The sequence below is a fragment of the Hyalella azteca genome, unplaced genomic scaffold (assembly GCF_000764305.2).
Source record: "Hyalella azteca isolate HAZT.00-mixed unplaced genomic scaffold, Hazt_2.0.2 contig629, whole genome shotgun sequence".
NCBI classification, from domain to species: domain Eukaryota; kingdom Metazoa; phylum Arthropoda; class Malacostraca; order Amphipoda; family Hyalellidae; genus Hyalella; species Hyalella azteca.
Genome location: NW_025930969.1, coordinates 1,974 through 27,783, shown reverse-complemented (window position 1 = coordinate 27,783; position 25,810 = coordinate 1,974). Strand labels below are relative to the sequence as shown.

Sequence of the window (25,810 nt, the reverse complement as noted above, 5' to 3'; positions counted from 1 at the left end):
CATAAAAAGTTGAATAATTTCCACAATACTCAAGTAATCCTGTTATTTGTTTCAGATTCATTATATCTGGAACATATCTTTGAGCGGCTGTAGAACAAAGAGTTTTTGTGGTATAGAATTGAGATTTTGCAGATGTTGGCTACATAGGTTGTACATAATTCCATAGAATTTTTGTTTCAAACTGAATAAAATTTCAGGAGTTATAAGACTTTTAGTGAGCTCTGTTTTTTTTGTGTCACCCTGTAATACAGATTTGCTAGAACATTATTTGCTGCAATACTGAAATGTGGCATTGTTTTTCCGTCCGTTCTTACGTAGCCACTTCATCCCAAGGGGTACAAATTGGTTGATGCCACTGGTATAAAGCACAGTGTACATGATGTATCTACAATTTTGTTAGTTATCTATCGATTCAAGCGATCATTTTTCGCAAGATTTCATGCTTCAGGAGTCGTCCCACCAATCGCTTAGATACCCATTACGGCCTAAGTACACGTTGTGGCCGATTTTTATCCATGATTAGTGCCTTGAATGCCGTCAGTAATCGGCTGTCGGAGTTACAAAGACACAAGATAGTACAACTATTGATACTGTAACTGTTATGCTGTAACTATTTTTGATAGTACCGCCCATGAGTATATAATTAAGCGAAGACGTACGCTATAGTTCTCACCGTGCCTACCTCCAACAGGGATATTTAACGACGTTTAATGCGAAGGACGTAGAGCGCCGGGGCGTCATCACTGTGGACCGCGAGCAGTTCCTGGACATGATCTTCAGGACAAAGCTATAATCTTGGGACTTGCGGCGCCTGCGTGCGGTGCCCTTAACCGCTGTACGCGATAAGCTTACAGTCCTTACTGCCAGCTACAGTTGTTACCAGAATCATGTCGAGTTAGTCTCTTCCAGCTACCGTAAATATCACATTAAGATTTACTGCCACCTGATGTTATAACAGTTCCATCAAGTTAGTCTCTTCAAGCTAGTTTTTCACAGTATTGTCGAGTTTTCCACTAGTTGTTGAAGTTTGTATCAACAAGCACTACTCGGTACTCACATCCATGGTTGAACTATATCTACTAGTTCAACCATGCTCACATCCTCGACGTTTGTAGTCGCTTGTATTTTCATATTACTGCCGAATTGTTATACTTCATTTTCATTGGTAATATTAATTGCTCATTGTGGCATGTTACCAACAGACTGAAATGATCATGGTTCGCGAGAATTTCAGTTCTGGTTGCTTATTTTAAACATTCACAAATATTGTCCAAAAAGTACCGGTAGTATTGTTGATAATTTACCCCATTTGAGTGATGCTCTCTTATTATACTTGTGAACCATTCCCTTCTTGTGACGTCTTGAATTGCTAGCATCGCTCGTCTTGTAATGTTGTCGTGCTTCTTTGAATTTCCTACTGGCTTTCTGCCTCGTATTGAGCAGGAAGTTGTCGATTAGACAATTGTCACTTTCAGAATATCTTCTGTGGATAAATGGTGCTATTCTGAGGGTCAATATTGCCACTATTCTTAGCTGGTTTCCTGAGATTATTCCGGAGGGGTGAGCAGCGTGATCCTGGAGTCATTCCTCGTCTGATTCTGAAGTAACTCCTGGGGTGATATTGAGGTTATCCCAGTGGTGAATGATCATCTTCGTGATTATTCTCGACAATCGTATAAGATGGAAGTCTTTTTGCCCTCCGTAGCGAGAACCTACCTCTGCTCTTATTCTCTCGTCCCGGGCACATGTCTTTCTTTTTATCTTGGACATTTTGCGTGCAGGTTTTAGTCAGGCCTAGTCATTGTTAGAATTCGGGCTCCGACGACATCGTTTTTTAATCACTCCTTTCGTATGAAGTTCTCACTTTAGTCGTTTAGTTTGCTCCTTGTTAGATGCTCGACTTCAAGCAACCTTATCTTGATTAAAACATTGCTGTATTTGCGATTTTATTCCAGCTTATATTGTATCGAAGCCAAATTGTAGTTAATAATTTCTAGGGACGACGTACATCACAATTGAAAACTAGCGCATTGACTGTATATGTACGCTATTCCTTGGTTAGGTTTAGGTTGTGGAGGTTAGGTTTGAAGTTATGGAGGCAATGTTTAGTTCAATTTCGTTCAATCCACTCCTACTCTTATTTACTGTGAATTTATTTCTTTAGTTTCAACTTCATAAGTTTTGGCCTCACGGTAAAAGGAACTAGTCTTCGTTTGTGTGAACCGGTTCACGGTGGACGCATATTATAAGATATTCCTCGACCTGTTCTTCTCGAATGCCTAGGTATCGTAGAATGTTGATTCATCGGCTGTACTAAAATGTGATTTTAATTCTTGCCGTAATAATCTCTCTTGTTCTTATTGTGAAATAATTTTATTGGTTTGTCCGGTTGTACGCCTTGTCTCAGCACAAAGGATGGGAACTTCAGATTCACGCTTAATCTCACGTAAACTGTCTCAACTCGACAGGTTCCCATTTCAAGAGGTCGGGGCATGCGTCAGGAACTTGTAAATACCCTTACAATTTTATAAATTACTTACATAGCAAGAATATTTTAATGCAGTTCTAATTCTACCTGAGGTATGTTTATTAGCAGTAATGCCCCCAATTCAGTGCACCATGAATTGTCGCCAGTGACTCGTATGCATTTGGCACAATATGCATTACACTTTCATTTCAGGGAATAGAGTATTTCTTGCTGAAGTCCAAGTCAGAAGCTTTTGTTAAGACTGATGCTGAAGACTTGACTTGAAACGAGCATGTCTAGAAGTAGGTTTTTGTAACACGTGATTATTTTAACTAATTGGCAAATAAACTTTGGATTAATTGCAACAAGACCTTTCCTCTCCAACGTTTTCAATAGTGTCAAATCTGTTGCCTGATTCTTGCAGGTCTTACAAACTGTTAGAAGCGATTGAAATGCCACAAGCAACATAAGTTGTTCGTTTCTGAAATGTATACTCGTACAAAACTATATGTACTCTTAAAGTGTCGTAAGGGTGAGAATTATTGTTCAGTGCGTGACTGGCATAATGATCAGATGGCAGGAATCGACTGGCGTTCTTGTGGAGATTCTAACCTTAGGGTACGCACACAGTGAAAGCAGGTTGCCAGCGTGCTGGTTACCTGTTCAGGCTGGCGCCTGAAACCATAGAATACAAAAGCCTATTCGTACAGGTTTTCACTGTGAACACTTGCATTATTACCCTATGTTCATTCTTGTGGCAGGTTGGAGAAGGTTGCCCGCGCGGGCAAAACTGCTTTCACTGTGTGCGTACCCATACAATCGAGCCTCCCTACAAGTCTCTGGGTTCAAGTATGTAGTTATACATCATAACGTGAATAGTTATCATTCTGTACGTAATGGAAGCCAGTATATTCTCGATCAAGTCGACTGTTCTTTAGGGAAACAAGACTAGTGGTTTCTGACGAGTGTATTTTCCATTCCTGAAATTGTGACAATCTGTTTACTACAAGGGGTTTCAAGCTAAAAAGATAACGATTAATCAACATGAAAGATGACGCGCTACCAAATGTATGCATGGAATGCGAACAAAATCAGTCCACCATCATTCGTGGTCATTACATTTGATCAAAGAAAAACTCCGTTGTGCCCTTTACTTGGTTTTTATGACAACTGACATTTCAACAAGCACTGTTTGGCTACTTGAAGATTCTACGTGAAGTATAAAACATGTTTATTCATCTTATTTTGTAACGATGATATTAAGCACCCAAAAAAATACAGCAGAAAATTGAATAATTACTGAAAATTTATTTAGTATTGTCAAGTATATGATGACGTGGTGCCAATTTCGTAACTAACACCAGTTATGATTGAGACGCGAGAAAGACTTGAACTAGACTTGAAATAAAAACGGAGATCCGAAGGTGAAAGTTTACTGAAACTAAACAAAACTCTTATGCAGTTTGTTGCTGCCCTAAAGGATTCTTGACTACGATGATTACCGAATCACCACGTAGGAACATCTTTTGGATGAATCTGGAAAGATAGAATTAATGCATCAGTTTCTCTTTAAGGAAGGAAATAATGAATGACAAATGGAATCAGTAAGCTATGTCTTCCAAATTCAATTAGTCATGATGACTAAAGCAATATCGAAAGTTTAATATAGGGACCAAAATATTCATTCTTCAGTTTCATTCGTACATTTCGTTTTGGAATGGAGAAAGTCTTAGTAGTATAAGATAATAGATACATGTTTGAAGCAAATCTAGATTTTTTAATTTAGCTGGATTACACGCACAAGTTTGTCCTTAGCTAAAGACGCCTGATAACCTCACCTCTCTCTATTAACAGGTTTAGCCTTCTTCTGTCCCTTGTCAGTCTTAGGTTGCTCCATCCAGATTTCTGTGACCTGCTCCAGCACCATGTTGAAATGTCTATCAAAGGCCTTCACACGTCCAAGCAGCTTCTTGTTGTTGCGGCAATTAATCAAAATCTGAAAAAATATAAGCATTTGCAATGAATAAATATTATATTTTCATTAGCACTAAGAAAATTAAATTCTTATTGAAATATTTATATTAATTGGTACAAGATTAAATTGAAGCAAAGAAAGTGAATATCATCAATGTACTTTCAGTATTTATAAAAAAATTCATATAGATGATTTTAAGTTCAACAGAAAGATAGTTGACAACTGTCAAGACTTGGCCATCAATTTTCCAAAAATTTCCTGACACATCAGGACAATACAGTTGAGCATACAGCAATCCTTGATATCTGTGCCAGTCTGCCAGATTGTATACTGCAAAATAAATTTACCATAAAATTGTATTTTCATATTACACTACAAGTGAGAATATGGCATATTAGTATACTCCTTGTCTCACTTCAAATGTTCTACAAGTTACTTGTACAATTTAAAAAATTGGAGAGTTAAAACTTTGCTTCAAGTTAGCATTTACTGGATGCATATTTTAGCTATTTCAAAGCAACTCCAATCAGCATGAAAAAAAATTAATCTGGCATGCCAAGTGCACAATCCTGAACATGCTATGTATGATGAATACATATCTATTTTTTCAATTAAAAATCATATACAGAGCTGCAAAAATTATATGAAAGATTTATAGTAAAGAGCACAGCTCCAAAACCAAAGAGGCAGTACAATAATCTCCAGTTCACCATAACAGAAGTTGTGATTGCAATACCCAAGCTTGAATGAGCCATAACTGCTCATAGGTAGTTTTTCACATACAACGTGGCTAATTTCTGCCATAAAAACTGAAGGGACCTCATTTTGTTCTATAGACATTATTTTTCAACAAAATAATCATTGTAGAAACAAGAAGTACCATGCTTCTGCCAAAAACAGTTTCAGTGATTATCTTGGAGTTGCTGTCATGTCTGATATTATTTACAAATTACAGTAATAGGTAGATGTTATAAAACTACAATATAACTTCTATAAAAACAAAAATTACATTAATATTTAGCAAAATGTCTCAACAGAAAAGAATATTTTTTGTGTAGTTTTTTTATGGCAAAATTAACATATTTGATGTAAAACTTGCAGCTCAAAAATTTTTTCTGAAAAATGGGAAAGTGATTCACCAGTTAAAAATGGAGTAAAGGGGCTCTGATTTTTTTTTCACATCTGCAAAAATGTTACGAAAAATTAGTTGCTGCATAGAAAGTAAAATAGATAATTCAAGTTTCTGTCTATCAGAAACCCTTTCAGAAATTCTAGGAATTTTTTGTTTGCTATCATACAAAGCTAGTATAAAAATACATTTTCAATGGCAGTCTAAAAAAATGATGATGAAATAATAAATTATATTATATATACAATTCTACGGAAAACAATCAAACATTATTATAATTTATTTATGTTATTTATTAATTTTTTGGGGGGGCTTCTGATTGCAGTTTACTTTTTCTATTTAGGTAGTAATAGGAGGGCCAAAGGCCAGTCAAATAAAAATACAACTGTCCATATTTATAAGTAAATAGCTTTTAAAATTTTACCGCTTAACCAACCTGTGTATTATTCTGCACAGACTCATTGAGGATCCGCAGGGGCCCAGTTGCAAATTCTTCTTTTTCCATAGCTGCCAGCTCCTCTGGAGTCATGTCACTCCTCTTCTTAGTAGTCCTAGAATATCACCTTTTTTATAATAAACATACAACACTAAGCAAAGAACAATTGAATGAAGTTTTATGCTGCAGCTTCTTTCCAAAAGCAAGATATACATGCAGGCTTGAGTTAGTTAGGAAGCATGTTGAAATTTGAACAGAATGCCATGACATGAGAATCAACTTCAATCAAGTTTCTATTCGTAACAACATCAAACATCGAAATAAAATAATGAAAAATGACCTGCCCACTATTTTACACGTTTAAATAGTAACTTACGCCATTGCTGTGAACTTTTTGTTTGATAGTGACAAATCACTGACTTCAAAAACGTTTAGCTCCCGCTCGCAAAAATTGTTTACATGTGTTGCCAAACACGATGCTCAAAGCCTCAAGTGCCCGCACGGAAGAAAATACCTTATAAGATGAAAGTTCCTTCATTTGCAACCTTTTAATTTTGAAATAAAATCGACTATTTAACTTACAATAGATTTCATGTTGATTAAAATTACATTTTATGTAATGAGGCATGATAAATTTTCCAGAGAATATTCATACACCATATATCATCCCGACATGTGTTTTCTGTTACTTATCAAATAAACAACTTATAAATTATGCGAATGATATTTTATCGTTTCTTTTAACGTAAAATGAATTATAATGATCAACATGTTACAAATTAGATGATACCTTGAAGATTCAATTCCTGTCGATTTAGGGTATTTTTAATTATACTGAAAAGAATGGTCTTTAATCTTCATTCTGGTTCCTCTAGAGTCTAGAATATTGCGACGCCATCTTTACAGTCGAAGCGTGTGCCGGGTTTCGTTGGTGTTGCGTGGCGAACTATATATTTGCGTAGAAACTGTCGATTGCATTTTGAGTGGTAAGTGCTTAATTTTTTATTATTACTGAAATTTATTTTGTAAGTTCTATGGAAGTCATGTCGTAAAATTAGTTCCTTTTAGAATTTTAGAATTGACTTCGAACCTTTTTCCAAGGCCTGAGACTGAGAATCTGTGTCAAATAACCTAGGTAATTAGGTTCTGTGATATGAATTATGAAGTAGGCAGCACTCAGCAGTGTAGGCTAATGTTTTAAAGACTTCTTTGCTAATTTTTTCTCCCAAACATGCAATCGAAGAAATTAAATACAATGTATTACTATGCAATCAAATATGAATTAATGTTTATTGTTTAAAGATGTGAAATGCAATTTCAAGCAAATATTCCTAGTAAATGTTTTCTGAAATTCTGACAATCTGATTTGAGCCTAGATTTTTGGAGCCACCAGCAGCCAGATTAAGACTTTTTCACTGTAATTACTACTGGTAGTTTATAAAGTATATAGTTGTTTAATTTGCAGCATGAAACTCGTTTGGTTTTTTAGCTATATCAAAATTTGTTCATTAGGCTATAAGTCATAGTGGAAGTCTATGAAGAGAGGTACTTATGTCGGTCCACCGCCGTGCGGCGGTCCGCGGTCTTAACCCTTTGCAAGGCCCCATGGGCCCATGCCCTTGGCCCTTGGGCCCCTGTTGCAAGTTGCAATGGTCTAAACTCAACAGTTCGACTCCCATGGTCTCATCACAACTCCCTTTAGAAATATGTAAAGTTTTGAAATTGATATAAATATATCAATAAATATTTGAACTGGGAAATTCCTTAGTTACTTACATTGGTTCCAGAATGATATCAATGACGTAAAAAATGACAATGACAATTATGACATTGGTTAAGAAGCTTCAGCCATGATCTCAGCTCTGCTCAGTCCTTTTACCTNTTTTTTTTTTTTTTTTTTTTTTTTTTTTTTTTTTTTTTTTTTTTTTTTTTTTTTTTTTTTTTTTTTTTTTTTTTTTTTTTTTTTTTTTTTTTTTTTTTTTTTTTTTTTTTTTTTTTTTTTTTTTTTTTTTTTTTTTTTTTTTTTTTTTTTTTTTTTTTTTTTTTTTTTTTTTTTTTTTTTTTTTTTTTTTTTTTTTTTTTTTTTTTTTTTTTTTTTTTTTTTTTTTTTTTTTTTTTTTTTTTTTTTTTTTTTTTTTTTTTTTTTTTTTTTTTTTTTTTTTTTTTTTTTTTTTTTTTTTTTTTTTTTTTTTTTTTTTTTTTTTTTTTTTTTTTTTTTTTTTTTTTTTTTTTTTTTTTTTTTTTTTTTTTTTTTTTTTTTTTTTTTTTTTTTTTTTTTTTTTTTTTTTTTTTTTTTTTTTTTTTTTTTTTTTTTTTTTTTTTTTTTTTTTTTTTTTTTTTTTTTTTTTTTTTTTTTTTTTTTTTTTTTTTTTTTTTTTTTTTTTTTTTTTTTTTTTTTTTTTTTTTTTTTTTTTTTTTTTTTTTTTTTTTTTTTTTTTTTTTTTTTTTTTTTTTTTTTTTTTTTTTTTTTTTTTTTTTTTTTTTTTTTTTTTTTTTTTTTTTTTTTTTTTTTTTTTTTTTTTTTTTTTTTTTTTTTTTTTTTTTTTTTTTTTTTTTTTTTTTTTTTTTTTTTTTTTTTTTTTTTTTTTTTTTTTTTTTTTTTTTTTTTTTTTTTTTTTTTTTTTTTTTTTTTTTTTTTTTTTTTTTTTTTTTTTTTTTTTTTTTTTTTTTTTTTTTTTTTTTTTTTTTTTTTTTTTTTTTTTTTTTTTTTTTTTTTTTTTTTTTTTTTTTTTTTTTTTTTTTTTTTTTTTTTTTTTTTTTTTTTTTTTTTTTTTTTTTTTTTTTTTTTTTTTTTTTTTTTTTTTTTTTTTTTTTTTTTTTTTTTTTTTTTTTTTTTTTTTTTTTTTTTTTTTTTTTTTTTTTTTTTTTTTTTTTTTTTTTTTTTTTTTTTTTTTTTTTTTTTTTTTTTTTTTTTTTTTTTTTTTTTTTTTTTTTTTTTTTTTTTTTTTTTTTTTTTTTTTTTTTTTTTTTTTTTTTTTTTTTTTTTTTTTTTTTTTTTTTTTTTTTTTTTTTTTTTTTTTTTTTTTTTTTTTTTTTTTTTTTTTTTTTTTTTTTTTTTTTTTTTTTTTTTTTTTTTTTTTTTTTTTTTTTTTTTTTTTTTTTTTTTTTTTTTTTTTTGATTTTTTCATATATTTAAATAAATTGAGTGGCAATCTTTAATTCATATTGAGGTATTGTTATTCATGGTTTAGTATAAATGTACTATGAATGACAAATTGGTATATAAACTTGTTGCCTTTAGTGTGTATTAAGTTCCAATAAATTGAATGTTTTTGGGACAGAGGCATCAAGTGTGCAATACATTGTACATAGCAGTCATAGCTAGCAGCTTAGCTAATTCTTATAGGGCTATAAATAGTCTTTAACTATTTGACTATTTGTTATAGTATATTGATAACAATATACAATATAAATGTGTTAGCTAGCTTATACAGGGTGGGGCAGAACTGATTGAACAGTTTTGAGGCAAAATAAGAGTAATGGAGGTACATAAAGAAGAAAGTTTATTTTCCTCAAGATTAGCATAACATATCATTTAGAATACTTATGTTTTGAAAACAATATCAGGAAGATGGGGTTTGTTAGCTGCATCACACTGTAGGAGTCGTTCTTGGAAGTTACCTACAGCACGTTCACACATATGGCGAGGTATGGCCATAACCTCTGCTGCAATAATCTATTCCCTTAGCTGTGGAGGGTGTGAGGGCTACTTCTGAACCCCTTTCTTTTAGATGTCCCCAAAGAAAGAAATCGCAAATGCCTAAATCAGGTGACCTCGCAGGCCACTGTAAATCACCCCTCAGAGTCTGGGAACATGCGTTTCAAAACATTGAGTGACATTCAGGCTGTGTGAGCTGTAGCCCCATCCTGCTGGCTGCTGGAACCACACGTCTCCCAATGCTTCATTTTCAATAATGTTTTCGTCCATCATGGGCTGCTAGAAATTTTGCAACATTGCAGCATAGCGATCAGAATTCACCGTTACGGTTACTCCCTACTCTGAGAACAACTCCACAGTGTGTTGCTGCTAATGGTCCCCATCTTCCAGATATTGTTTCAAAACATAAGTATTCTAAATGATATGTTATGCTAACCTCTAGGAAAATAAACTTTCTTCTTCATGTACCTCCATTACTCTTTTATTTTACCTCAAAACTGCTCAATCGGTTCTCCCCCACCCTGTATATTGAGAGGTTGAGATTGTATTGACCTTTTAGGCAATTAGAAAGATTTTCCACCCTAATATGAGTATTCTAATTAAAATATTTAATTTCAATCTTTAAATATGTGAATTTAAAACTAGAAACAAAACAATTACAATTATAAGGCTATATCTAAAATTATTAAATGCAGTGAATGGATATAAAATATTTGAATTGTGCACATGTTTATTTCAAATAGTACCTATTAGATTTTCTCATAACTTAAGTCTCGTTTCAAGGCGTATGAGGTTTGTTTGGTTATCGTTCAGTTTATGTTTAGTATTGGTTTATTGGTCTGATTTAAATGGGAACAGTGCAGTCAGTCACTCAAGTCACTGCTAGTCGGTGTGTATAGAGGGTAGACTCTGGTAGATTTATAGGACATAAAACTAGTAGATCTATTGATAGTGCTGTGCACTGTGCTATCAGCTACCTATCTGTTATGTTACTCTTCAATGTTTAGGAGATCTGCATTCCTGAAGTGTTTTTGTATATTGAAGCCAGTTAAATGGTCAATATTTAGCTCATTACCTTGCTCCATACAAACTTTACAAAGTTAATGAATAGACTTATCAATAATTGTTTACCCGAAAATCCCTAAGTGGTAAACACCACCTTGGCCTGTTGGCCATTATTGAAGGCAATAGGTGTCCTTTTTAGCCATCCATTATGATCCATATACTGTTATTGTTAGTAGGCTAATTGCAACATAAAAAATAACACTTCAAAAAGACAAAAAAGTTGAAAAAATAAAAAAAAATCAAATAAATCAAAAAAATCATGAAAAAATAAAAAAAATCATTGATTTTTTATTTTTTTTTATTTTTTTTTTTTAAAATAAAAAAAAAATCGCCAACCCTGATTTCAATTAAAATAATGTTAATCAATATTAATTCCTTATTTCTTCATACAAGTATCTGCTAAAATTGTCATTAATTTATTCATTGTATAGGTATGTGATATGATATACATATGAATGACATATACTATAAATGAATCAAGTATTTGTATGAATATAGTAACTGTCCCATGCATTTTTTATTTATGATAAACCTAATGCCTAATGATAAACTATGTTTTTAATTTTTTATCATATTGCAGATCTCTTGCATGATGGCTGAATCACCAGGCAGCAACACTGAAGACATGCAGTTTGGCAGTGAAGGAGATGCCAACTCAGTTGACTCATTTGAGAAGCAGCTGCAACAACAAGAACTTGAACTGCAGTCTCAACTGCGGGAGCAAGAGCTAGAACTGGAAGCAAAGAAAGCTGCAGCTGTTGCAGCCTTCACAGCTGAAGCTATGCAAGAGTCTGAAGAAGCCAATTCTGAAGATGTTCCAAAGCCTGTGATGGCTCCCACCGGTGTGCCTGAGCCTGTTGCTGCTCCTCAGAACTGGCCGGTAAGAAATTATTTATTTCTCCGTCTAAAATTTATATATCTTAGTTATTAAAAATTGCTATGAACACAATCAGCAGGGGGACTCATCTCAACCTTCACTAATTTCAACTCTTCTGTTTTTTTAATAGCATTTAATATTTCATATTTATAAATATTATTGAAATTTATTATTTAATAATATTATTATTAATAATGATGATTTATGTATATTACATATGATTCAAGTTAAATTCATAGAGAGGTAGATATGTTTTGTGGTATTTTTAGTTTTTTACCTGCAGGTCTCACTCTTAGATTAAAAGTGTAATGTATTACAAGTCCTAAATTCAAGTGCTAACAGTAATAGTTGGGGCACATGGCACAGCTTCCTCAATATGCATCAAAACAAATTTAGGGCATATGCAGTAAAGCATATTTAGGTTTTTGCTTAGTTGGTTCCTATGACATCCTTCTACAGGACTGGCTCTTGTGAATCTAGTTGTAAATAAGGTTAAGGCCTTGCCTTTTTCATGCTCATCAGGTAATTTATTTTCACAACTGCTCCTTTACAATGTATATATCTTTTGAGTCAAGATTAAAATTCATGCATATTGTTAATAATGCAAAGTGCACAGGTATTGCTAATTTGTCAATGTGCTTTCCACTCTCAACACCTGATTTTTGTCTATTAGTGTACTAGGCTCATCTAAATTAGTCTGCTGGCTTCAAATGCTTTGCATTTAAATATTTGACTGCATTAAAATTGCTATAAGCGTAACAATTTTGACTACTATCTAAAGCTTGTAGTCAGAAGAAAGAAGTGTGGAATTCATTGCAAGAACATCTTTACTATCATGAACAGTTCAACTGAATTTTATTAACCGTTCTATCACGGAAATAGTAACATTGTACTCTCTACATAGGACAGATATCCTGAAAATTATTAAACTTGAATAGTACTTACAAATCCTTTATTTCTTTATTTCATGTTCATCGATTAATTCATTCAAATCAAGAATTCAACTCCTTTTGTCAGAAAAATGACATGAGGTTGTAAAGATGACAAGATAATTGAAGATATTCAGGGGAGACTGAAGTTTATTTTTGCTCGTCAAACACAGTGCAACTTGAAGCACTCACAGACACCCTAATTTGTTGAACCTGAGTCTTTGTGTCTCGTATCAAATCATCTACCAGTCTTTCCTTGTCAAAATTGTATTTTCTGGATGCTGCTTGGTATATACCTGTATCAGGAAGGATATAAATCTTTAACCTGGCCCCACAGGACATTAACACCAATGGCAGCATGCAAGAGTCAGACGTAGCTGAAGTATCTATGGAGGAGGCGACATCTGGAGGAGAGGAACAGGCAGACACCCAGAACAGCAGGAGTGCTGATGAGTCTGAGGGCACTGCTGTGGTGGTGGGTGTGAAGAGGTCTTCACCTTGCACTGAGGAGACTAATGAGGAAGACAAAAGCAATGCAGAAGCTGATGAAGAGGAGAAGCAAAGAGCCGCTAAGCAGAGGAAGATTGACGAGTTCACCAAGCTTTGGAATGCTGCTACTGAGAACCCTAAAGACTTCCAAGCTTGGACCAACTTGCTCCAGCACGTGGACCAGCAGGTGAATAAGAGTATCTACAGACACAGTTACAATATCCTTTCCAAAAAAGTGAATTTTTTGACCATTTTTAGATCATGAATGGTTCTTTATTGTGTGAAACTAATTCTTATTTCTGTTCTAAAGAGTAAATCTACAGTTGCAAGTAAGAGATTAATGGTTTAAAATTCGTACTGGCTAAGGATTGTCATGAATGAATGCACCAAATTATTATCATTTAGTAGGACTGAACTTTAACCTGATCTACCTTGTGTCCACTAATGTTTACTGTGCGATCATGTACAAGAGTCTATCAATTTTGGGTGATGGCATTCTTTTGTGTGTATTCTGGTTACACTGGATTATTTAGTAAGTAGCTAATCTTCATAAGTAGCCTATCTTCATAATTTCCTCATAATGCATTTATTTTGGTGTTGGTATTCAAATTAATGGCATAAAGTATCCATGGACGAGATAATGCTAACATTCACAACTGATTCCACAGGCTATAGTTGGCTCGATCTTTGCAAGAAATAATGCAAAGGAAGGCTGAGACGACAGTTTCGAGGTGAAATTACAAACACTCCTCAGTATCCCGGCGGTTTGTGATTAAAGTTTTATGAAATGACTCGTATTAGTTTCGAATTGGCATAAGAATTTCTTGTTTCGTTTGGAGAAAATGTGTCACCCATTTGAGGCAATTTACAGCCTGGTAATAAAAATTTTTGTGACTGGATAATTTGTATTATCCATGTGCTCGTGCCTGACTGTACGTCACTCTGTTGAGTGAACATCTAATGATTTTCTGTTTACTCATCTCCGGCCTTTCTCCCCTCGATGAAGCTGGCTCCTTGAATCTAAATATATATTAAATAGTGTGATTGCTCCGCAGAGCGACCTGGAGTGTGGACGTCAATCATACACAGCCTTCTTTGCCCGGTATCCCTATTGCTATGGCTACTGGAAGAAATATGCTGACCTGGAGAAGAGGAAAGGCACCAAAGAAACCACAATGCAGGTAATTAAGTTAGCCTTTATGAACAAATTCATAGCCTGGATTATCAAGCTACCGATGGAGTAATTGAGCAATGAGTTGCACACGCTTCTGCTGAACTGCCAAATATGTGATTTTTACATTTTTAAGCGGCGACAATTTTGAACACACTGAACCATGATTAAAAATCTTATTGGTGATGCTATGATGTGCATGCAAAAAGGGGTTTTTACTGCATTATGGATTGTAAATATTCACTTCAGATTACAACATATTAATAGAAAATATAATTCCCTTACAGGGCTAGATTGAATAATGACGGTATTTCTGCATCGAGGTTACAAAAGTTTGTATCCATCACTTGGAAGGCTGTGCCACTAAATTTTTGAAAGCTGTGCAATATCTGTTACATATTCATATCTAATACAGTTGGTTGATATTGAGCTATATCGTGTGTGACTGTGTTGAGGGCGCTAAATACAGGTACTACATAACTTGATGAGCGGGAGAAGAATATCACAGTATGGTAACGGGAATGTCTTATAGTTGGTGGTGGTAGGTATAGGTAGCTTTCGATAGTTAAGAGTGTACGGTGGACACCTCAACCACGACAGCTGTAAAAGTCTTCATGCAAGGATTTGGACATCTCTGGCACGTCCAAGTCTCTTCTGCCTCCTTGCATCTGCTGCCTCATTGCTACTCTGTGTGAGCTGACACTTCCGTGCAGTAGGTATCTTCGTCCCAGAATTGCTGCTACACTATTGATCTCCACATAACCTAATGTTCAAATCTTTTCAAAGGACTGTGTTGCTTGCTGTCTTGCAAGGCTTCATCCAAATTTTCTCGTTACTGCTTATTTATTATTTTTTGCGTATTCCGTGTTGAAGTAAAAGACTTCTGTCATTCAAAATCTGGCCAGATTGGGTCTGCAATTGAATTACCTAGTTGTTTCTAGTATAATTTATAATAACTCATCCGTGCGCCATGCAAGTGCAGCAATTAAAGCATGCCCTACACTGGCCTTGAATCAGATTGTTCTGTGGTTCTGTTAATAATGTCTGCCGAAAATGTGTCCTTTACTGCGCTGATCATACTCTAGCTCTACGTGATGTTTGTGTCTCTTTTACATGTGCCTGTTTTCCTGACAATTTGAATCTCTGAACTGCCAACAGCCAAGTCAGGTTCTCTGCGACGTGTCATCCATAATCATGTGTTTATTTTCAAAGCAGGAATAGGCTATTCTATGCAAATGACTCATCAGTTCTTTTCTTCACTTCTGTTGCTGTGCTCTTCTGTCCGCCTCGTCTCGGCCACACCTGCTGCTGCTGCCGATACAATCTGAAGGTGTTTGAGGATGGTCTTGCTGCTATCCCTCTGAGCGTTGACCTGTGGGTGCACTACCTTGACTACGTCACACACAACTATAATGAACCTCAGGACGAGCACTTCGTGCGACTGCAGTTTGACAGAGCTGTAGAAGCTTGTGGCATGGAGTTCAGGTGAAATGTGGATGATGTCATACCTCTCTTTACCTAATTTATTACCTCCAATTGATTATCACTCTTTGAATTCGCTCTAATTTGCGCAAGTGCCGATGATTATTGAAGACTTCTAACAAAAGTTAATTCATTGGCTTCACTCCATTTCCTGTGTTTATTGTTCTAATTCAGAAACCAATTCCAGATCTGATAAGATGTGGGATGCTTTCATCAACTGGGAGAGCAGCAACAAGCGTTGGCTGAGGGTGACGTGTGTATACGATCGTCTACTAGCTATGCCTGTGTCCAAATACCTCACCCATTGGACCAAGTGAGTTATTTGTGTTGTGTCACGGTAGAAGCTTTCTTTAACAACTTTGATATAACCACGTGAAGAAAGAGTATGCACTTTTTAATTACTTTGTAAATGTGGACATGCAAAAAATGATAGCCTTGCCTACTGTGGTTAAATAATTAAGTTCATGCGTTAATTGCTCTATTTTATCAAATTTACTTTGTGCAAATTTTAAGTGACTTCTGAATCTTACATCCTTTGACGCATCGAAAAAGTATCAAGCTTTGATTATCATTAATACCGGAAAAGCTCTATTAATATTAACTACTATTTTATAAGTTCCAAGACCGCATCTGTTATATTAATGAGCAATTATTCTGACAGGTTCCAAGACCACATTCGCAAGCACCCCGCAAACGAGGTGATTCCAGCTGAGGAGTACCACACTCACAAGCGCAGCCTGCGTGTGCCTTCTGAGACCAATGCTGATGGAGAAGACGCTACTGCCGCTGCTGCTCCTGAAGACGATGGGATTGAGGCTCCTCCGGGTGTAGAAGATGATGGCCTTGCCTCAGCTGATGCTGATGAGACTACGATCTCCAATGAACCTCCTGCTAATGTCAGTATTTCATGAGCTATGAATGTTTTAAAGGGCGATCTGGGAATAATGGGAATTTTGAATCTTTTTCTAGAATGTGCTACGTTCTTCAAGACTGTTTTTGTAAGCTGGCAAAATGGTACTTGAAATTCTTTTATTGAGCGACCAACTTGCACTTCAATTTATTCAGTAGACATTGATAAAGATAAATAAAATTCTACATTATAGTTTCTTGCAATGAAACCTTGCAGCTTATATTGCTTCAATTCTGAAATATGTTTTAAAATACGCAACAAGATGGTTTTCTATATATATGAGGATAGCTAGAATACAAGTACGAGCTAAAATTTCAGATCAAGTCTTGGAAACTCCTTGCTATTCTGTTCTGAATGGCATCAAAATTCTGTATAATACGGAGCTAGTGTGAAATTCCCATGCATCATTAAACTTTGTGTTGACTCGGTTACTCAAATTTAATTTTCTTTTGACAGGAAGAAGAAAACAAAAGCATACAGCAACTGATCATCAAGGCCCGTGAGGTCTTACACGAGAAGAGCACTGCTGAGGTGAAGAAGCGCTGGAGTTATGAAGATGCTATCAAGCGACCTTATTTCCATGTGAAGCCTCTTGAGCGCTCTCAACTTCAGGCTTGGCGGGATTACCTTCACTTTGAAATAAAGCAAGGCAATGAGAAGCGTATCAAGACTCTCTTTGAAAGATGCCTTATTGCTGCTGCTCTCTATGAAGAGTTCTGGATGAGGGTGAGATTTTCGAGCTCGTTCAAAATTTGAGCATTCATTTCAAAATTAAATTATAACAGCCTTAGATTCTACTGGTCCGTATTTGTTTAGCGTTGTTTGTTTTTATTTGATGGCAAAAAAGTATCCTATGTTTCTCGACCCAGTTTAATTTATCTACCATTTAATCTGGATCTGCTTTTCCACGAGCCCATTTCTCCTCCCTTAAGTTTTTTCACTGTATGATTAATATTATTCAAATTAATGTAATGTTAATTAATGAATGACCCGTTTCAACCCACATTTATCAATGAAATTCCTATTAATTTTCGTTGTGAAGTTAACTTCAATTTTATTTAATTTCAAAAAACATCTAAATGTATAAGAGATTACTATGTGCTATGATTTTTGAAATTATCTTTTTGGCTGCAGTACCTGCATTACCTGGAGGGTCAGGAGACCACAACTCCCGAGGAGCTTAGAAGCGTCTACGAGCGCGCCTGCAACATCCACCTGAAGGACAAGCTTAAGCCTCATCTCAGCTGGGCGACTTTCGAAGAAGAATCTGGTCAGTAGACATGATACTGGTGTTAATTTTTCAATTACATTACTTGACGTTTGTGTCAAGACGCTGACGACGTAGGAACAGGAATATTAACTTGCATAATTCTTGATTTCTTGCGTTTGTAGATTTGTTGATAGGTTGGTTAGTGCATCATTTTTTTTACTTGGTCCTGTCCTTGAGGTCATTTTCATTGTTTTTATAAATTTGGCAACGTATGCCAGGTAAGCAGTTTTATTTTTCTCGATGCTTGCTTGTTGTGTTCCTCTGTGTACTGGGAATGTATAATTCTCAAATTTAGTTTAATTAATACATTTCATCTTGCGAAGTGAGGAAATAACGCTGGCAGAGCTCGTGGCTGTTGATTCATCAATGATATCTGGAAATTTTGATTTGACTATATCTCCTCTTTGAAGGTAACGTGAATCGAGCCCTGGAACTGCTGTCAGATCTACAGGCCAATTTGCCAGACGCTCTTGAACCTCACCTTCAGGCCGTCGCTGTTGAGCGTCGAAGAGGAGATCTTGAGAAAGCTGATATGCTTTTCAACTTCAGTCTTGATATATTCAGAAGCAAAGAAAAAGGCCTGTCGCTGTCGTATGCCAATTTACTGGTGAAATATGCTCGTTTTCTGACACTATTTCGCGAGAACAGCGCTAAAGGAACTGAGCTGCTCAAAGCTGAGTTGGAGGAGCACATCAAAGGTGAAACAAAACCCGCTGAAAATGACCACCAGAGTCTGGAAATGATCGTGTGGGCACTGGTGGAGCAGGCTATGGCCTGTACTCCTCCGAACTTCTTAGTGGCAGCTGAGGCTCTAAAAACTGGTTTCTCATCTATCTTCCAACCACGTACCAGGGTCGCCTTCGCACACAGATATCTTCAGTTTGTGTCCGAATGCGGGCATCCCGGTGTAAGGTGAGGCCTTTGGGAACATCTTGTGGCTCCATTGAGAGTGCAATCAGTTGCTGTCAGTTAGCTTGGGATGGGAACGAAGGTATATTTCCACTGCTAAGAAAACTTTTACATACTTTCGTACCATAGAAGATATGCAGCCATCACAGCTTAGCGACTCACGTAGAGTTGACATTTAAATTAGATTTCCTATATTAATAAACATAATTCAGATTTTTCTAACGCGTGTTAATCTCTACAGCTTGAGCCAGGCATCTAAAATCGTCCGAGAATTGAAACTAGAACTGCGTCAGCAAGGCATGACTGCTGAAGAGAATGCCGAGGATTCCCAGATGGAGAAACCTGATCAATCTGATCACTCCAGCAGGTATTTTGCATGCACCTTACTTTGTATCATTTCAAAGCTTTGTTTGATAATTTTTTATTGTTTTTTTCATGGTTTTAGTTACTTTTGTAAGGGCTATAGCATTTTTGATTTGTAGACTAATGTAATTCTTCTTCCCTGAAGAATTGAAAAATGACATTGATGGAATATTAAATAGTCCAGCCTGCCGCTGATAGCTGCGTATTTCTCGTCTTCATTTGTTCGCCACTTGAAGAAACTGAAAATTAGTGCAGGAATTATAGTTTTAAATATCCTAGCATATGGCCAGTACTAGTAAAAGGTTAACATCCATTTTAGGTAGATATCTATTTCGCGACGGATGTACGGTCTTCAGTTATGTCAGATGCATTTAAGGGGAGCGTCTGGGTCCAAAATCGAAATTTTGCCTTTTTCGGTTTTTAGTCTCATCTTAAAGCTTACATTCTATTTCTAAGCTATCCAACGGTACCAAAACCACCTCTGTACGTTGATTTATGCGTTCAGGGCAGATCATGAAAGGGAGGGAGGTGGGGGAGTTCTTTCACAAATTAGATAGGTGAAATTAGCCACCGAGCACTATAAATAGACTGCTAGAGCGGAGCTTCAGTAGCCCGACTGGCGTCCTACGGGGTGGTGTGCTAGCAGTCGCTCCCACCATCCTCGACAGGAATCATGCTCCAGTAACGCTTAGTTTCATAGCCTTGCTACATTGATTGGCTATTCCTATGCGCGCGGGACTTTGTCGCGCTGTCCTGAAAAGTTAACTTTTTGTCACGGCAAACCTATCTCCTCCTAGAGTTTTGAATCTACAGCAATGTGAGATATACCATTCGATTCGTAATTAAAATATGTATCAATTCGTCGTAGTTTTTTCGAATTTCGTTATAGTTTTGAAAATATTTGAGGCGGAAATTGCAAAAAAGCAAATTTTTCGAAAATTTTGGGGAAAATGCTCCCACATCCACAAAAATTCGAAATTCGAAAAAAGCTACGACGAATCGAAAGATATGGTCCTTACGCATTGAATGATATGCGTCTCGATGTTGTAGCTTCAAAATCGTAGGAGGAGATAGTTTTCTACTGTACCCCCTTTTTGGCCGTTTTCTAAGAATTTCACGTTTTCTATCATTTTTTTCGAAAAATTTGCACGAACAAAAACGTCTTAGAATTCTGCTTTATATATGTGTACCAAGTTTCAAGACGATCCGTCTGTAAACAAAAAAGTTTTTTCCCCACCCAGACGCTCCCCTTAAATGTCTGGTGCTCCAGGCACAGCCTGGTCCATTCAGGCGCAGGAGTCCGCTTTTAAATTCTCTGCTCTCAAAGTGCAAGTCTGCTCCAGTTTCATCACCTCAGTTTAATCTAACGACTAGTATTTATTTATGTATGCGTCTCGAGTTTTTTTTATCATGAAGCCTAGTTGAATTTCCGCAAATCTAATGTGTTTGAATTGTGCAGCTCTGACCACCGTCGCGATAAGCGGAACAAGTCGTACTCACAGAGCAGTGACAAGCATTACTCACAAGGCGGTCACTCGGGTGGTCATCAGCACAACGGTAACGTCGGTGGTGGAGGCTTCAATCAAGGTCTGGGTGGTGGCATTAATAATTATACCCAATATCCTCCCCCCAATGCCGTTGGAGGCATTGGAGCTCCTCCACCACATCAGCCTCCTCCTCAACACCCACCTCCACAATCTCAGCCAGGTGGCTACGGTGGTGGATACAACCAGAACTACCAGCAGTCTGGATATCCTCCTCAGCAACAGTACCAGGGTTGGGGTTACCCTCCTCAGCAGCAGCAACAAGGCTATGGCTACAACCAGCAAGGATGGGGCGGCTATCCTAATTACTACGGTCAAAGATAGGCTCAAAAAATCGTTTATCGTCCTAGGAAGTTTCATTGGCCGTAATTACCTTCCTTTCGAGTGTCATTAATGTATTCGCCTAATTTCGTTACATTTAATTGGAGGTGCATTTTAATTACTTTCAGCAAGATATTGTGTGAATAGTATGTCACTTGAATAGGTTTCATGTGTCTGCACTTGTATGTATTCTTGAACAATGTCGTTCTCAAGCTACATTTTTGTATTGTAATGCTATGTTCCAACCGTTTGACGTTTTGTGATACGTGTAGAGCGAAGGCTTCTGCTAATATATCTTGATAATAATGCTGGTAATTTGAATCTAATTGTGTTGAATTGTTAGGGTGAGTCATTTTCCAATTGTAATGGAAAGCTGTCAGTCGTTCGATCTTTTGTGAAATCTCTCAAAATTCAAGTTTCATGTAGCCCATTTTCAACTATCACTTGCCTCACAGTTCTTGCATTCCAATCTTATTTGTTTGTGGAAACAAGTCTCGCCTCTCCCTGCGCATATCTTGAGTTGGTAGTTACCTACTCGATTAGCTAAAAGTGTACTTCTAAAATGTCTATGAATTTCTGTCAATCATACTTGCTTTCATTTTCCCAAAAATTTGCTATAAATTTATTTTGAATAGAAACTTATAGCAAAATAAACTCTGCCTTGAACTCCTTTCTTGTACACGATATTACGGCAAGAAACCAGAATCTCAAGGGGGAAATAGTGACCTTTTCCATCAGCAAAGCGGCAGAGGTGCTGCCCTAGACAAGAGCAAACAGAAGGAATGAGCGGAAGACCAGATATTCTGCTGCTACTCGAGAACCACGGGGTTCGATCAGATCAGAGGTGAAAAAACTGCGCCAACCCGAACGAACATACTTTCTACACCAGTTCTTGAACAGCTCAAAAACCTCCAATGTAGCAGCTAGAGACGTCCGGTTTGAAGTAAAGACGCAATGTATGAATAGAACGGACGTTGAGGGGCAAACCGACAAAGATTACGGATTGCAAAAAACTATGAAGTCTCTTAACTCGCAATAAAGTGATTAAGACCTGCAATTGTCTAAAATATCTTCCGCGCAAGAGACTAAATAAGCGCCAATATGGGACATGACTCGCCCAAGCTATTCACATGAAGACTTTACTAACCGAATCAACTCGGCAAAAAATGAAGACCGTGTAGCGCACTAAAAGGGAAGAGCAATGACTAATTCTGACCTATGGCTTCTGTCGTAGCATTTACCAATCGGCTAGACGCACTCTCAAGTTCGTAAGAGCATCCCAAAGCAGCGGATGTGCTACAAATCTCAGGGCAGTGCAACTTCCTGCACTCAGCTGCGCACAGGAACATAGAAAACCACCACGAGCACGGCCGATGAAGTGTTACAAACCACTCACTGCCTGCTCCAACGCATGCTTCTACTTACAAATGGATGAAAACCAAGCTATGTTCACTAAATAAAACGCATAAAGCCGGTATTTCATTTGAAGTACCATTTTTGAAGGAGTCTGGCCCATCTCAAATACTGAACTTCCAAGCAAAATGAAACCGCAAGCATGCAGTTAACAAAATGGATGGGACTACCCAGACAAACTCATAAAACAACCCATTATCATTATGCTAAAGAAAATAATATACATTTAAAAATTACTTTTTAAAGACAACACTTCCAAAGAATCCAGTGTTTCCAATCTTACAGATGTACAATGAATTTCTCATATAATTTTCGAATATTAATAAAATTAATTTTTCAATTTTTTTAGTATATAAATTTTTTTTCTAAATTTTTTATTCAATTAATTGATTCATGCATTGCCTCTGACTTCACACAAGTGTGCAAATTTCAGATCAATTAGACAGGTAAAAGTATGTCAAATATCAGTTATAAGATTGTAGCTGACAAAATTATTTTTTAAATTTTTTTAATATATAAAATTTTTTTAATTTATAAAATCATTTATTTTGACATTTGATTCATGCATTGTCTCCAACTTTACACAAGTGTGCAAAATTTCAGATCGATAGGATAAGTAGAAGTGTGTTAAATTTTGATTACAAGATTTGTAGCAGACAGACAAACAAGAAGTGAAGTTAAAGAGAAGTGTTGTAATAAAATGTCAAAATAAAAGATTTTAAAAAATTAAAAAAAATTTTTTCAATATTAAAAAAATTGAAAAAATAATTTTGTCAGCTACAAATCTTATAACTGATATTTGACACACTTTTACCTGTCTAATTGATTATATATTAAAAAATGTCCAAATAAATTTTTTTAATTTTCGAAAATTAGATGAGAAATTCATTGTACATCTGTAAGATTGAAGATACTGGATTCTTTGGAAGTGTTGTCTTTAAAAAGTAATTTTTAAACGTATATTATTATTAATATTGAAAAAAAAATTTTTATTTTTTAAAATATTTTATTTTGACATTTGATTCATGCATTGTCTCCAACTTTACACAAATGTGCAAAATTTCAGATAGATAGGATAAGTAGAAGTGTATTAAATTTTGATTACAAGATTTGTAGCAGACAGACAGACAGACAAGAAGTGAAGTTAAAGAGAAGTGTTGTAAAAATCACAGAACCTCGTAATAAACCATACTCCGCCTAAATCGAACCCACACTCGCTCAAACACCAAATAAAAATATCCACCAAAGAACCCATTATATCAGCAAAATAACACTAACGAATGCAAATCAACCCCCCCCCTTCGGCTGATCCAACACTTGCTAAAATCCCGACTTCAAACTCAACTTCTCCAAAAAGGAGACCCCCCGCAGATGCCGCACATAGCAGAGATTAGAAAAATAAAATCTACAGCACCGATTTGACTTGTGTGAGGCCACTACCTGGAACAGGTTACTGAAGTTACCAGAAATTTGCCTCCCAAAAAATCTCACTTTCAGCTCGGTTCGCGAGCTCCAATGTAAATAATATGCGTTTAAACATTACTTTTTAAGGACAAAACATCTAAAGAATCCAGTGTCTCTAATGTTACAGATATACAATGAATTTCTCATTTTATTTTCGAATATTAAAAAATTAATTTTTCAATATTTTTAATATATAAAATTTTGTTTCAAAATTATTCATTCTGTCAATTGATTCATGAATGGCCTCCGACTTCACACACGTGTGCAAAATTCCAGATAAATTGGACAGGTAAAAGTGTGTCAAATATCAGTTATAAGATTTGTAGCTGACAAAATATTTAAATTTTTTAATATTAAAAAATATTTAATTTATAAAATCATTTATTTTGTCATTTGATTCTTGCATTGTCTCCAAATTTACGCAGGTGTGCAAAATTTCAGATCGATAGAAGAAGTTGAAGTGTGTTAAATTTCGATTGAAAGATTTGTAGCAGACAGACAGACAGACAGACTAACAAACAAGAATTGAAGTTAAAGAGAAGTGTTGTAAAGACTGGAATTGAACGCGATCGTGTCCATTTGCAGATGTGAATCAATCAACATAAGCTTAATTGACGTATTTTCTGGTGAAAATTGAATTTTTCTGTTTTTACGTCGACTTAATCACATCTTTTCAATCGAAAAAATTGACATTTGAGGCAACCTTGTTGACATTTGAGGCAACCTCCAGAAAATGATCGCCAATTTCTGACTCAAAAATATACGGTTATGTGTTTCGCATAGCTCGCAAATCGGTTTAATTTTCCACGGCCAGGAGCCAACTATTTGGAATGCTCTCACCAAAACACATCTGTCATCAATTAGTTCCGACTGAACAAGTTCGTAACATTTATAAAAGAAATGAAGTTTGCTGATGCCTTAACAACGTTTAAATAGTTTGCCGTGTTTATTTGTCAATGCCGCGGTGAAAAAACGTTCAGTATCGATTCATCGAGTATATAGAATATTTGTTAATAAGATGAACTTTTAAGAATACAGAAGCTGTTTGTTTTGCAATGATGCATCAACGAACTTTGATGGCCTAGGATCCGCACTTGCCATTGTATACATCAACGCACGTTCATGTATCATTTCTAATAATTATATTATCTAAGAAGAAGATAGAGCTACTATTGAGTACCGCACCGGATCTTCTGTGATGCTAAGATGCAGCCTCAATCATGTTCGGTTGTTGCAGTTGGCTCGGCTTCTACTTAGAAATCCTGGTGAAGCTTAGACGCAGCGCGCGTTTAAAGTTTCAGTTCGATAAATTTATTCGGGATCTTGAAGTAGCACTTTAACTGGCTGCTCTTATACCTAGAGCTCACGTCATCGGTTACGGTTCAATCATTGTTGATCCTCTTCTTTGGAGTTTGACAATTGGACGGTTATAAATAGCTGCGGTGCATAGATTAGCAGCATAACTTTTATAGCGATAGCTACCCGTGGCCCTCTCTCACCTTCTTTAAACTGTGACGTCAGTCACGTCACATGAGTAAACGATGTTATGAGTTCGTATCCACTTGAAACCGTTGAAACCTTTGCAATAGGTTTTGCATTCCTTAGTCAATTTGTAGGAACTATTTTGGTCGAAATCGTATTAATGAAGTTTTTGTACTTATTCGCCACATGCACACGATTAATTATTCGCCATTACATACGATCACTTATTCGTCACGTGTGAGCGATCACCTATTCGCCACATGCACACGATTAATTATTCGCCATACACATACGATAAATTATTCGCCACGTGCGAGTGATCACTTATTCGCCACGTGCACATGGTTATTTATTCGCCATAAATATACGATCGATTATTCGCCTCCTGCAAACGATCAATTATTCGCCGCAATCGATCAATTATTCGTTAACTATTCGCCAATCAATCTACTATAG

The 25,810-nt window shown here is 35.3% G+C and overlaps 2 protein-coding genes across 2 annotated transcripts; one reads left to right on the top strand and one right to left on the bottom strand.

Annotated features, from left to right (window-relative positions):
• Positions 1-3,419: 3,419 nt before the first annotated feature.
• Positions 3,420-6,494, bottom strand: LOC108673416 (probable small nuclear ribonucleoprotein Sm D2). Its single transcript, XM_018161240.2, has 4 exons — positions 6,384-6,494; positions 6,008-6,122; positions 4,306-4,463; positions 3,420-4,003 (listed from the first exon to the last, which is right to left on the bottom strand). Exons 1-4 carry the CDS (start codon positions 6,386-6,388, stop codon positions 3,922-3,924), a joined length of 360 nt encoding a protein of 119 aa, XP_018016729.1. The 5' UTR covers positions 6,389-6,494; the 3' UTR covers positions 3,420-3,921.
• A 404-nt stretch (positions 6,495-6,898) lies between these two features.
• LOC108673415 (pre-mRNA-processing factor 39) lies at positions 6,899-21,581 on the top strand. The gene is made up of 12 exons (XM_018161239.2): positions 6,899-6,993; positions 11,311-11,610; positions 12,874-13,212; positions 14,081-14,206; positions 15,527-15,681; positions 15,866-15,991; positions 16,340-16,574; positions 17,045-17,314; positions 17,723-17,858; positions 18,269-18,770; positions 19,009-19,134; positions 20,590-21,581. Exons 2-12 carry the CDS (start codon positions 11,320-11,322, stop codon positions 20,996-20,998), a joined length of 2,715 nt encoding a protein of 904 aa, XP_018016728.1. The 5' UTR covers positions 6,899-6,993; positions 11,311-11,319; the 3' UTR covers positions 20,999-21,581.
• Positions 21,582-25,810: the final 4,229 nt, after the last annotated feature.

Bases quoted from the DNA above. Each gene is read 5' to 3' on its own strand.
- LOC108673415 (XM_018161239.2), top strand. From the start codon at position 11,320: ATGATGGCTGAATCACCAGGCAGCAACACTGAAGACATGCAGTTTGGC. The intron at 15,992-16,339 runs GTGAGTTATTTG...TTATTCTGACAG, and splicing joins TACCTCACCCATTGGACCAA to GTTCCAAGACCACATTCGCA. The intron at 16,575-17,044 runs GTCAGTATTTCA...TTCTTTTGACAG, and splicing joins CCAATGAACCTCCTGCTAAT to GAAGAAGAAAACAAAAGCAT.
- LOC108673416 (XM_018161240.2), bottom strand. The intron at 4,464-6,007 runs GTTGGTTAAGCG...ATATTTTTTCAG, and splicing joins CTGTGCAGAATAATACACAG to ATTTTGATTAATTGCCGCAA. The intron at 4,004-4,305 runs GTGAGGTTATCA...CTATCTTTCCAG, and splicing joins AAACCTGTTAATAGAGAGAG to ATTCATCCAAAAGATGTTCC.